The sequence below is a fragment of the Lactuca serriola genome, chromosome 5 (genome assembly GCF_051521515.1).
Source record: "Lactuca serriola cultivar US96UC23 chromosome 5, Lser_US96UC23_V15, whole genome shotgun sequence".
NCBI classification, from domain to species: domain Eukaryota; kingdom Viridiplantae; phylum Streptophyta; class Magnoliopsida; order Asterales; family Asteraceae; genus Lactuca; species Lactuca serriola.
The window spans coordinates 1,684,685-1,698,263 of NC_136412.1; the positions used below are offsets into that span (position 1 = coordinate 1,684,685).

At 29.2% G+C, this 13,579-nt stretch overlaps 1 protein-coding gene and 1 long non-coding RNA gene across 2 annotated transcripts; both read right to left on the minus strand.

Moving 5' to 3' along the window:
• Nucleotides 1-1,010: 1,010 nt before the first annotated feature.
• On the minus strand, nucleotides 1,011-1,789 carry LOC145051280 (uncharacterized). Its single transcript, XR_013683505.1, has 3 exons — nucleotides 1,673-1,789; nucleotides 1,537-1,594; nucleotides 1,011-1,089 (listed from the first exon to the last, which is right to left on the minus strand). It is a non-coding gene; the product is annotated as an uncharacterized LOC145051280 (long non-coding RNA).
• Nucleotides 1,790-9,166: 7,377 nt separating this feature from the next.
• Nucleotides 9,167-11,275, minus strand: LOC145051785 (putative amino acid permease 7). The gene is made up of 7 exons (XM_078999608.1): nucleotides 11,150-11,275; nucleotides 10,739-10,990; nucleotides 10,572-10,665; nucleotides 10,239-10,453; nucleotides 10,028-10,161; nucleotides 9,724-9,951; nucleotides 9,167-9,656 (listed from the first exon to the last, which is right to left on the minus strand). The coding sequence occupies exons 1-7, from the start codon at nucleotides 11,205-11,207 to the stop codon at nucleotides 9,255-9,257; spliced, it is 1,383 nt and encodes a 460-aa protein (XP_078855734.1). The 5' UTR covers nucleotides 11,208-11,275; the 3' UTR covers nucleotides 9,167-9,254.
• Between the last annotated feature and the right edge of the window lie 2,304 nt (nucleotides 11,276-13,579).

A 13,579-nucleotide genomic window follows, 5' to 3' on the forward strand; every position in this document is an offset into this window, starting at 1 on the left:
AATAGCTTAAAGAAGTCGGTTTTGCAACCGGGTTTGATGCTGGCGAGTCCTATGTGGAATCCGTAATAGAACCCGGTTCTAAACCGGGTCTTTTTTTATTAAAAATAGAGCTCGGTTTGCATTTATATAACCGGGTCATATAACACTTTCCGCCCCAACTCCCTATGCATATTAGAACCGGTTCCCTTCAATATAACCGGGGCATATGAAAACAAAATATATACCGATTCATACAAACAACCGGGCCGTAATAGACTTTTACCCTTTTTTCCACAATAGACTTAGAACCTGGTTTCTAGATAAGCAACCGGTTCCTTTTAACACTCTTATATTTTTTTTATATCATTTTATAAAAATGACAGTATAATAGTTATAGACTATCAATTAATAACACAGATTATACAGATAAACAATGTTTTTTATGTAAAAATGTTAAATAAACCATAATAGTCATTGATAAAAATATAATCAAAAGACAATTGTCTAAGTAGCAAAAGAAATCATGGATTTGGTAATTTAATACATCATACAACTTGCATGGAAACTAAAAAGTATATATATATATATATATATATATATATATATATATATATATATATATATATATATATATATATATATATATATATACTTGGCATAGGAATTGTCCAAAAAATCAATTGTAATGGCTCTTTCTTCTAACCTCCTTAAAAAACAAACAAATAAAAGTAAAAATGTAAGAACAACAAAAGATAATTAAACCAAAGTTAGGAAGTTTTAGAATTCAATAACTAACCATATATGCTTTTTTAGAGGACCACATCATTTATATAGTTATTCAAAAACTCTCTAGACCAGGTAGCAACAGTTGCAAGCAACATTTTTTCCTCAAAGGGACTTTTGTCATCTCATATGCTACCGGACTATATTAAATGTAAAATTAAACATATTCATTAACAAGCCAAATATTTTGTTGCAATAAACAAATTGAACAAATATTAAAAAGGTACTTACTTTACTAGGAAATCCATGTTGTCTTGTCGTCAAGACATCAAACATTCATCGCATTACATAATGCCCGCTCTCTAAACCACCAAGTTGTTGGTTGCACTAAAAATTGTAGAAAAAGTGAACATTAGTCAAACAAATGAAACTACAACAATTATTTGTTTTGGTATATAATAAGACTAGGTGTAAGACCCGTATATTACACGGGTTTATTAAAAATAAAAATTTAATATGAATATATAAACATTAAATGTTTTATAAAATAATATTTTTCAATAACAAAATGTAATCTTTTGGAGCATTTATGAAAGAAATCAAATCTCTTAGAGAATTTATGAGAATTTATTATCAAATTAATAAAATGATAACCTTACATATATATAACCCATTAGAATTTTTTGGAAATTTATTTTAAGAAAATTGAAATCCCCAAAAAATGACAAGTGGAAAATCACAATTTTAAAAATCCTATAAAATGACATTTGTCAAAATGAAGGAGAAGATGACAAGTGGCAAAAGTATTTTCATTTATTAGGTAGGATGAATTACCTCGGCAAAAATCCATCCAATTGGAGTTGAAGTGTCTTTTTCATACCTCATGAAAGCCCTTAAAATAAATAAACAAGTGTTGTGTTCAAAATAATAAAAAGATTTATATCTTGCTATGATGTAAGTAATTTCTTACATGTCCACATGTTTTTTGAGCAGGTAATGGTAGTCGACAGACTTTTCTATACGATCCTTAAGAGAATCCAAAATATAGACAACGCGATTGCGAAGGGAAATCACCAAGAGCACCCAATGCCTACTAGAAATGTTTAAACATTTAGTGTAAATAATAAGAAAACAAACAAAATAATAATAATAAAGATAAGAAATTATTGTACTTTTGCAAATATGGTGCAATGAGAAACAATTTTCCATGGTGCAGACGAATGGAATCAACAAGATAACTAACGACACCCTCTGGGTTTTTCTAGCATGTCTCCCCTAGAATATTATAAGGGTTCAAGAAGGCACATTTGTTCATACGTGTCCAAACCATTGAATGAAGAACCCTACAAACAAGAAAACAAAAAATGTTATGGTCAACTAAAAATAGTAAAATATTTATGGACTTATAGTTGTCAAGCAGTTATGATGGAAGCATCAGTTGTTTGTTTTCTCAGCAGTTGAAAATATTCTTCACATGTAACCGAAAAATCATATGTCCCGACTTCCAAAATCCCAGAATCAACTACAATGTTAACCACTTGGTTGGTCTTCAAGCAATCACGAAGATATTCAATCGGCCTCGCCTTGCTGGATGTTCAGTTAGGTATGTTCTTGTTTGTACCGGACCTTGCAATTGTTGGCACCAAACTTGTGGTTGGAATTTTTTTTCTTCGCTCTTTGTTCCTACATTTTAATTCATTTGAATATCACATACAATTATAATTTTTTGTTTATATAGTAGCTTAAAAAGTAAAGCATAATGCATATGTACCTTTGCAAGAATAATTGCAATCCGAGGCCATTGAATTACAGTGCCAACCGCCCCTTGTAGGTTAGCAACTTCTTTTGTCATCACACGAAGAGGAAAATTTTCATATCTACTATCGATGTCGTCTATCATAACCTTCAGGTGATTTTCTCGTAAAGGCAATGTGTGTATTAACCCATTCCCATATGGAAAGACCAATCCCTTGGCACATTTTTGGTCCAACTCCCCATAGGGTAACACCAATTCACAAGGGGTAGGCATCTGTACACATATAGTAAAACAAAAATAAAAATAAAAAGATCTTTGAAGGATAATAAACAAAAAAAGTGAATAATAACGTAATAACTATATTTGAATTTTTAAGTGGGTGACTTATGAATAGAATGTAAAACTGTAAGGGAAATTTATGTAAGTTAATATCAAAACAATTCAAAGATTAAATTATATCGCAGCTACTTCTTGTACATAGTGCAGTTTAGGTAGCACTTTTAGCTACGGTGTTCATATCTCACAAACGAATGTTTACTTATAGTATATATTTATAATAATTTGTGCAATTATAAGAATATACAAAGAAATATAGTACCACTTCTAATGATGATGTGGAATCAAACAATATTTAACGTCCAAGAAAAAAAATATTAGTTAAATCAGTTAAACAAGTATATTATCACTAAAAAAATAATTGGAAAAACATTAGTACTTAGTTTTGTTGCTAATCCCTAGTCCTAAGCATAATTTCTCTACTAACAGGTTAACAGGTTTAGTTTTTATTGTTTCTAGATGTTACTGGAAAATAAATACATTCATTTACCTTTATCGCATCCATAGCATCTAATGTTGGAGTCGAGCCATAATTATTTTGTTGAACCCCTAAGCTTACATCATCTGGGGCATGGTTCCTATACCCCTGATGTAAGTTAAAGTGTGCTTGTAGCTTTGCCAATTGGGAGCCCATCAGATCTATTGTTGCCTGCAGTTTATCAATAGTTTCGTTTTCATGTTTTTTCCTCTTTTTTTATTAGTTCCTTGCATCCCTTTTCTCAATCCAACATCATGAACAACAGCCCTGGTACGGCCCGGGTGCTCCGGTCCTATTACCTTTGTCAACAAGTCCTCTCCTGGACTGAGCACCAAATCTCCTTTAGAGATTTGAGTCTGGACATCGACCTGTTAAAGAAAACAGCTAACCAATGAGATTAATTACTTAGATATAAATAATTAAAAGAAATTACTTACAAGCTTGTTTTTTGTTTCCTATCAGCTGATTTATGTTTTGTTGTATGTATGTGTGTAAAATCAGTATCCCAGCCTACCCAGACGAGTCAAAGATGATGCAAATTCAATGACTGAAGATGCACAGGCAACTCTCTATCCCTATTTTTTATTTTATAATTATTTGGCAGTGATATACAAGTAGTAATATAAGTATGTTGTTTTCGTGTTGCAGAAAATGGTAAAGCTAATAAAAGCAAACAGTAGGATTACGAATACATACCTAGACTTAAAAAAGAATAGTAATTGTATCGTAGTTTACACTTTCCCACCATTCATGATGTGAGGTCTCAGTTTTCTGCATACATAAACAAATTTTTATTTTTGTGTCCAAATATAAGTAAACACTAAACATATGTTATCATATAATTGAATGGAGTTGCAAAGAACTGGAATCAATTATAAGTATGCACTTAACTAGGTTTAGAGATACTTTCAAATCAGCTTCTATCTTTTTTTCACTTGATTTTCTGCATATGCTAATTGATGAACGAATACAACTATGTTCATGTGGCATCTCTACTTTTTACATGTGTGTAAATGGAAGAATAAATAACAATTGATTAGATACTCATATGAATCAGTAATAGTTATCTTTCAGATTTGTTTTTTTATCAATATCTAGAACTTTAAAATTTAAAGTTTATTCATGATCAGTTAATCTTTTGAGTGTATCTTATCTATTTTTTTGTAGAGTGCATAAATTTAAAGATTGATAAAGACATGATTAAATATAGAGCAAACATAGGTCTCATATGTCCAAAAAACCATTTTTTTTGTTTAGTACCCGACATAGAGAGCACATAAAGATGTTGATGAAAAAACTTGATTTTGACACATCGATGGTAATCTTCTTACACTATCGAATGTAACACCTACAAGTAAAACAGTAACTACTTGATTTCTTTGTTTTATTTATACTAAAGCAATCTTAAGTTGTTAATTTGTTCTACCTAAAATGGGTCTGATGTGGATGTTGATGTTGTAAACTAGTTAGAACATCCAGAAGCCATCAGGTTATTCTATTCTTTTTTTTTTCCTCTTCCATTTTCATCACCTCTATCGCCGTATTCACCAATCTTGAGAAGTTAGAACCAATTGTTGGAGGTATGTTGTTAATTTCTCAGTCTTTTGATAAACATTCTTGACTTGGCATAACTTCGTTAATTGGATCAAAATATAAAGTCTGGTCATACAAGATTTATTGATTGTCTGCACATAATTTCACTTGGTTTTCTGTACATGCTAATTGATGAATAAATGCAACTTTTTTCATATGGTCTCTGTTTTTTTGTGTGCGTGAATGGAAGAAAAAACACCAATTAAATAGATAATCATTGGAATCAGTGGTAATTAACTTTCAATCAATGTTTTTATCAATATCTTTTTAGCTTTAAAATTTAAAGTTTTATTCATGCTCAGTTAAGTATTTGAGTAAAGGATATCTTATCTGTTTATTTTTTTTTTCACAGTGAATGATTTTCAACGTGATAAGGAAGAAAATATAGTTGTATTTATTTATTTACTCAAATGCACAGGCATCATCTATCTGGTGTTCTTTGGAGTTGCTGGCATACTTTCTTGATCTTCTATAGTTCTATTTGTGCTCCTTGTTAATTTCTTTCTAAATTTTGGTGGGTTTTTTTTTTTTGGTTTACTGACCATTTTGCCCCTGCTTGGCGTTTTTCAGTGTGGTGCTTGTTGACTGAAGTTTTCAGCCTCTATTCATCCATTAGCTTATGTTCTGGTCTGTTATGCTCTCTAGGTTGCTGGTGGGATACATCTTTGCTATTTGGACCTTTTTAACCTTGTGGGGTGTTTTCTTATTGCTTTTAGTTCTCTGTTTGTTTAGCTTAGCTTTTGTTTCTTTGGCTCTTCTTGTTGCTTAATATTGTACTTTGTTCCAACTTCCTTTTTGTGTGTTGCTTAATAAATTCATAGTTGTTCAAAACAAAAACAAGTCATTAAGCCACATTTGCATTTTTCTAAATGAAGTAAAAACACCTGGTTGTTGAAAACGGGTCATATGGCTTCCTGGTATGACTTGTTTTGAAAGTTTATATAAGACACATGATGTGTACAAGTCTAATATATATGAAAAAGGAGTACCAAATGTACAAAAACTTGATGAAAAAAAGTTTGAATATAGAGTTGTTCTCAAGGGAAAGAGAATAAGGCTCGGTTTTATTTTAAGAAGCGGGTCATATAATTGTAAGGTTATAAGACACGGTTCAATGAATAAAAACCGGCTTATTTAATTTTAGTATATGATCCGGTTCTTAATATAAATCGGGTCGTATTACAATTTCTCTTTTAGAACCCGTTTTTTTCATTATATATCTCGGTTTTTCCAAAAACTGAATCCTAATTGGGGACTCTTTTCACGCTTTTTGTAGTAGTGACATCGACAGACAGCTATTGCCTCATCGCCGGTCGCCGCCATCTCGCCGGGTCATACATACTTATAAAGTTAGCATTTTTTCTTGAATCTCGTGCATTTGAAACCTCCATTCTTTTTTTCTTTCACCACATTCATTTGAAACTCCCATGACTTTTCAATTTCTTTATAATAATAATAATAATAATAATAATAATAATAATAATAATAATAGTAATAATAATAATAATAATAATAATAATCTGGTAATTAGGTTAAATAAATATCAAACCTAAAGTGTAATCATATATAAACTAAATTTCAATATTAAAATAATATCTTTACTTCTACTTATAAAATTATGTTTTTTATTAAAATAATATATTTACTTCTACTTATAAATGATGCATTTTTCCTTTCACCATATTCATTTGAAACTCACATGCATTTTTCCTTTCCCCACATTCATTTGAAACTTCCTTGACTTTTCAATTTTTTCTAATAATAAATATAAGTTGGTTAATAAGGTTAAATAAATATCAAACCTAAAGTATAATCATATATAAATTAAATTTTAATATTAAAATAATATATTTACTCTTACTTATAAAGTTATTTTTTAAAACTTTTAACATATTATAGTTAATGTATTAGTTTTAATATATTGTTGGATGTAATCCATTATCATTTTAAAGATACAATTTTAGAACAATTTGTATAATATACTTACATTATTAATTTAAATATAATATTATAGGGTCAACTTAAATATAAATTTTATTTTAACTTAAACAACCCAAAAAATATTTTGTAAATAGACAAAAATGATAAATTGTAGTGTCTTTCTAATAATGATTATAAGTTGGTTATTAAGGTGAAATAAATATCAAACCTAAAGTGTAATCATAAATAAACTAAATTTCAATTTTAAAATAATATCTTTACTTATACTTATAAACTTATTTATTTAAGTTTTAACATATTATACTTAATTTAATATATTTAAAATGTTGTTATATGTAAACCATTATCAGTTTAAAGCTACAACTTTTGAACAGTTTGGACAAAATACTTAAATTGTTAATTTAAATATAAAATTACAGTGTCAACTTAAATATAAATTTCAGTTCCACTTAAAAAACCAAAAAATATTTTGTAAATAGTTAAAAATGATAAATTGTAGTGATAAATGCAAAAACTAAATTGTAATATCAATTTAACTAAAATATTTCCTAAAAATATTTTTATAATCATGAAAAAATTTCAAATAAGTAGCTTCAAATAATTTACAATAAAAATAGTTAAAAATAAATCTATATAAATAATTACATTGTTACCTTTAAAATAAAAAAAAAAAACAATGTTTGATATTTTAACAAGTTATAATGATAGAAATTAAAACATTAAGCAAATAAATTTTAAAAATTAATTATTGATAACAACAACTATAAATAACATTAAATCATATCATCGTCGGTCGCCACCATCTTGCTCGTCATCTCGTCCCATGTTCTTTATTCAGTGCTTGAGGTTGGTGATGGTGTTTTTGAGGTACTTTCAACCTCAGGAGACACCCATTTGGGAGGAGATGACTTTAACAAGGTTAGGAATTGGGATCATGTCGCGTGTTACACATACATTCTTGATAACCACATCCCTAACATTTTTCTTGAATTTTAAACAGAGAATTGTTGATTGTCTTGCTGAAACTTTCAAGAGGGATGAAGGTATAGATCTTCTTAAAGATAAATAAGCGCTTCAACGTCTCACAGAAACTATTGGCCCAAAACAGAGAATTGTTGATGGGTTCTGTTTTTTGCAGTTTACCTTTTATTACAACAACATCAGATGGCCTAAAACATATTGATACTACACTAACAAGGGCAAAGTTCAAGGAGTTGTGCTCTGATTTACTAGATAGGTACTTGAGTTAATTTGTTTTCTTGATGATTCAAGTAATTGTCACTCTTCAAGAATCAATATGATAACTTTCAATAACCAGTTTGTTTGTTCTTTGTTTGGCATAGGCTAAAGACGCCTGTTGAAACAGCATTAAAAGATGCAAACCTCTCTCTGAAATATCTTGATGAAGTGGTTCTTGTTGGTGGATCAACAAGTATCCCTGTTGTTCAAGAGCTTGTTAAAAAGATGACATCTAAAGAACCAAATGTTACAGTCAATCTAGATGAAGTTGTTGCTCTTGGAGCTTCAGTTCAGGTCTGTATCATAGATTCCTATGTTTACTCCAATTTTCAAGAACTATTTAGGAAAAAGTTATGATGATGTTGCCCTTTGTAATTTTAGGCTGGTGTTTTGTCTAGAAATGTGAGCAATATTGTGTTATTAGATGTGACACCATTGTCAAACGAGTATTGAAATCAATGTTCTTCAAGGGGAAAGAATTCGTTTGTTTTATTATGAAATCAAAATCCAAATGTTATGAAATTGTTTAGGTATATGTTGATAGAATTGACCTTAATTGTTAACTTGTTATTTTTTGTGAATTGGAAGCAATTTCGGTGTTTATCTTCATCTTGATAAAAAGTTATGAGAAACTAGTTTAAATATTTATGTTTTAGGATGTTGGTTTATACCTTTGTTGCAATTTGAATTACTTGAATATTGATGTTTTACTTGAATATTGGTAGAAAATTGATTTATATTTAAAATTGTTCTTGATCTTGATAAAACTTATGATAAATTACTTTAAATATTAATTTACATTTTGTATGACAATTTTTATTTGGATTTTTAAATGACTTATGTGTAATTTACAATTTGTATGTTTTTATAATTATTCAGTAACGTCATCTATCTCTATATATCACAGCAGGGTAAAATGGTCATTTTTCATCAGTCAGCACATTCAGTCAAATGTATAATCAAACAATATTATTTCTTACTCAGTCGGGATTTCTTAGACAGACCTTTCCCGGTCAGCACTTTCTCAATCAGCAACTATCAAACGAGACCTTACTCTTTTATGAAATGGTCAAGATTCATGACTGTTATATCATAAGTGGTACCAAAGTATAGAAATAATGTTGAGAGTCTAAAATCCTTCCTATATTAAACGGTTTGGTAATTACAAGACATGTTATTTGTTTAAATTTTGGAGAATTACAAATAGTACTAGCCAAATCTTTTGGCGACGAGTCCTTGAATGGAGCCAGCCAAAATATAAAGTGTCACGATGAGACAAAAAATGGTATAAATACGAAGAAGAATCCAGTTGAGGGACCAAGGTACAACCTTGTTGTGCACAAAGTACATCTCAACAGGGAAATAAATGGTCAAAGGCCAGAAGATGACCGACCCTGCAAATGCCACGACTTGGTTGAAGTAAGGGAACATCATCCCTACTGACATGGTCAATATCACGTATATCGTCCGAAAGCATATTCTAACAGGATTCACACTTTTTATAGTAATAAACAAACAGACCCTAACATCCCTTTCCCTTGCTAACATGCTTTCGGGGAACTTTTCAGCATACCATCTTTCCACAATTGCAAACAATGTCTGACTGTATATCTGCCAAACATACACACAATCAAAAATCAAAATTCAAATTATGATATCTTAAATTAAATATGATTACCTGATACCCTCCAACCAGATGGAGAACAATGCATGCGTTACCAAAGTCTATGAGCCAGAATGGTTCATAGAATCCAAACCCAGTCAAAAGATTCCCAGGAGTCGAATCTCCAAAGGCTGCATACCCACAACCACCACAGCATAGGTAGAAGAAACTGGTTGTAAAGATTGCAATGCTGGAAGCCTTCTTCATTGTCTCTTTTTGAGATGGGGGTGTCTTCAAAGTGCTCTATACCACCAATCATCAATCAGCATTTCATGAAAAAAAAAAAAAAAAAAAAAAAGGACACAATATCACACTGTACCTGTATTTCAAGAAGGATGAGCGAAAACGTAAATGAAAATGCAATGTCTCCAAGAGCTTGAGCAACCAGCCATACTTTTTGTGTGGGGTTGGTTGTTGAGATGCCATTGATGCTACCTTGGATCTTCCCTTGTCCTGTCCAATTTCCATCACTTCATCAGATGCTTCGCTTAAATTGATGACCGATTGAGACTTGAGAGAGAGATCCATACCTATTACTTGGGCCAATCCAAGTCCCATTCCAATAAAAGAATAGGTGAAGGACATGGTTGCAGCAATAACCGATAGCCATTTTGTATGAAAAATGTTGGGTATTTGAGACGCTGCTATTTCAACAATTCCAAACAAAAGCATATAGTAGGTATCCTCATATTCGCAAGCAGCTTCATGCCCTTCTTTGTGGTAGCAATTTGATTGCCTAATTGCCCTGTCAAAACCTTCAAACTTCAACATTTCATAACAACTAACATATGCAAATTGTATACACTTGACACTTAGTTGTTGCTAACACAATAGAATTTCAATTTGTAGAAAATTTAGCATACCTCATGCTAATCGCAGATGTAATTGTATACACAACTCCAGTTTTGAATATACTGAAATATACCAAGCATCCACATACCCATCCATTTTTCTTTCCTGAAATCCAAATACAAAGTTGTAAATCTAAATCGATGTTTATGAACCACAAGTCAAAATAATACAAACTCACCTAAAATAGTCTGAACCGCCTGCAAGTAGGAGCGGTTCATAATCATGGTGGTGGTGCCATTGTTAGGGTTAGGGTTAGCATAAAGATGGATGTCACAGATAAAGGATGCAGAGACAAGGGTAAAAAAGGCGAAGAGTAAAAGAGACAATGGACCCGCAATCCACCCCAGCTGTGCCATGCTCCATGCCAACGATAGCACCCCTGACCCTATTACTCCAGTTATAATATGTGCTAGGGCTGTCCATACATTGCCTTCAATCAAAAACACAAATATCAATTCATTAACATCATCATCATCATCATCATCAAGTTCCTACACCCTAGTCAATATCGTCAGAAACAAAATTAATCGGATCGCCTTATGAATTTAAAAGACCCGTTGATTAATTCACTGAGAGAAGTAGACTCAACCAGTTAGTTTATGAGGTGAGGTTTGCAACAATGGCGTCTGCTGGTCTCGTCCGGCCATTGGTCGATTCTTCTGTGTTCGATATGTGATAATACATATCTGTTTTTCTATTTATGATAGACTTTTTGATATAATAAGTTTTACAAATCTTGTAGGTTTATCTTGATGATTCTTTTTTCCTTTTTTTTGGTTTTGTTTTCGTAGTAAGTTTTCACAAATTTATAAAAAATATTTTAAATTTATAAATATTTTATGTTTTTATCTTATGTTAGATTTTATATTTTATGTATACATGTACAAAAATACATATTTATATACGGTTTTTTTTTTTATCTAAATATCATATAAATATATTTTTTAGAAATATAAATATATATTTTTATGTTTTTTATAAATAAAAAATAAACTTTTTTAAACTATTAATATATTTTTTAGAAATATTGATCCATGTTTCTAAGTATCTAGAAATATATCAATCAAAAGCGTTTTTATATGAAAAAAATTAGTTATATTTCTAAAAACATAAAGATATAAATTTATATTTTTATAAAAGTATAAATATGTATTTTTAAAAGCATGCATATGTATTTATATGTTTTTTAGAATTATAATGATGTATTTATACTTCTATAGAAATATAATATGTATTTTTATATTTTTTAAAGTACAAATACATATTTTCTTACGCTTTTAGAACTATAATTACATTTTAGATATAAATGTGTATTTATACGTTTATAGAAAAATATGCATTTTTACGTTTTTAGAAGTATAATTATATTTTTTTCACATAAACACATTTTTGATTGATATATCTCTATGTATGTAAAAATATGTATCTATACTTCTAAAAAATTATTTGTATTTAAAAAAAAACGTATTTATGTGATGTTTAGTTATGGTAAGAACGTAAAAAATATATAAAATTAAAAATCATATTTATGATAAAAATGTAAAAAATGTATAAAATTAAAGGTTTTTTGTATAATATTTCAAAGGGTCATCATTTTCTAGTTGCATCTCGCTTTTGCTTCCTACTTCAGGCTTCAGCATTAACATATATGTTGATATATGTTGATGTAGTTGGTACGAAGTAAGATAATAATGGTATTTATCTATTTAATTATTGAGTAAACTTTTCCAAATATTGAACCTGTTCTCTTAGAAAAATTAAAATAAATATACGATATCAAATCTAAATTCGGTTCTAAAGATCGATGAACTAGATTGAACAAAATGAAGGTATGACTATATTCCACCTTGTTCTTGACTTAAAAATTAAAACACCAACTCTTGATTTTTAAACTTAAAATCTAGCACTTGTTGAATCCACAAAACCCCAAGTTTCTATGTCCAGTTTGTAATCAACCCTATTTGAAATCGAACTTGTTTAAATCCACCCATTTCTCATTTTCATAAATATTAAATCTTCAGTTGTCATATTTCGTCAGATGAAGGCCCCTCTTACTTGCATCATGGAAGGAACGATGGTTTTAAGTCTGAGGCGAGAGTTTAACCAATATTTGTTTTATGATATATATATATATATATATATATATATATATATATATATATATATATATATATATATATATATATATATATATATATATATATATATATATATATATATATATATATATAGGGGAGAGTTCAATTGAGAAAAAAAAAAAAAAAGGTTGAGAATGGAGGAATCATTCTCAGTCAATCATTTATTTTTGCCGCAAAATCCTCCATTGTACCGGCGGAAATGGGAAACGAATGCACATGTGTTTTCCAACATAACATATTTCTTTAAACTATGCCAATCATTACCTTAATATATACAAAAACATAGTTTTTTTCGTTTTTTTTTTTTAATTTTTATAAGCTATTTTTATCAAAAAATGATTTTAAATATACCAAAATTCATGATTTTTTATTCTCTACAAATAAACATCCATATTGATATAGTTTTAAGATAAAATAATTTTTTTTTTATATTTTCAACTATCGTTATTCATAAGTGAATAAAAATGAATCAGGTTTTTACTACAGTACATTCGTTATTCAGTTATGAATAAAAACTATGATTAATTTTTTTTTTACAATTTAAGTATCATTCATATATGAATATAGCATATAATAAACATAGTATATTCATATTTAAATATTAGACGATGCATTCACTTATGAATATTACATAGTATATTCACTTGTGAATATTAGATGGTATATTCACTTATGAATATTAGATAATATTTTCATATCTGAATATTACATAGTATTACATGGTATATCACATGTGAATATTACATAGTATATTCATTTGTGAATATTAGATAATATATTCACTTATGAATATTACACAGTATATTCACATATGAATATTACAAGGTATTTTCACAAATATATATAATTTTTATATGTTATTCACATATGAATAACATACA

Coding starts and splice junctions, on each gene's coding strand:
- LOC145051785 (XM_078999608.1), bottom strand. CDS start 11,207: ATGGCCGGACGAGACCAGCAGACGCCATTGTTGCAAACCTCACCTCAT. Junction 10,666..10,738: donor GGCGGTTCAGACTATTTTAG/GTGAGTTTGTAT, acceptor TTTGGATTTCAG/GAAAGAAAAATGGATGGGTA. Junction 10,162..10,238: donor TGGATTGGCCCAAGTAATAG/GTATGGATCTCT, acceptor GAAATTGGACAG/GACAAGGGAAGATCCAAGGT.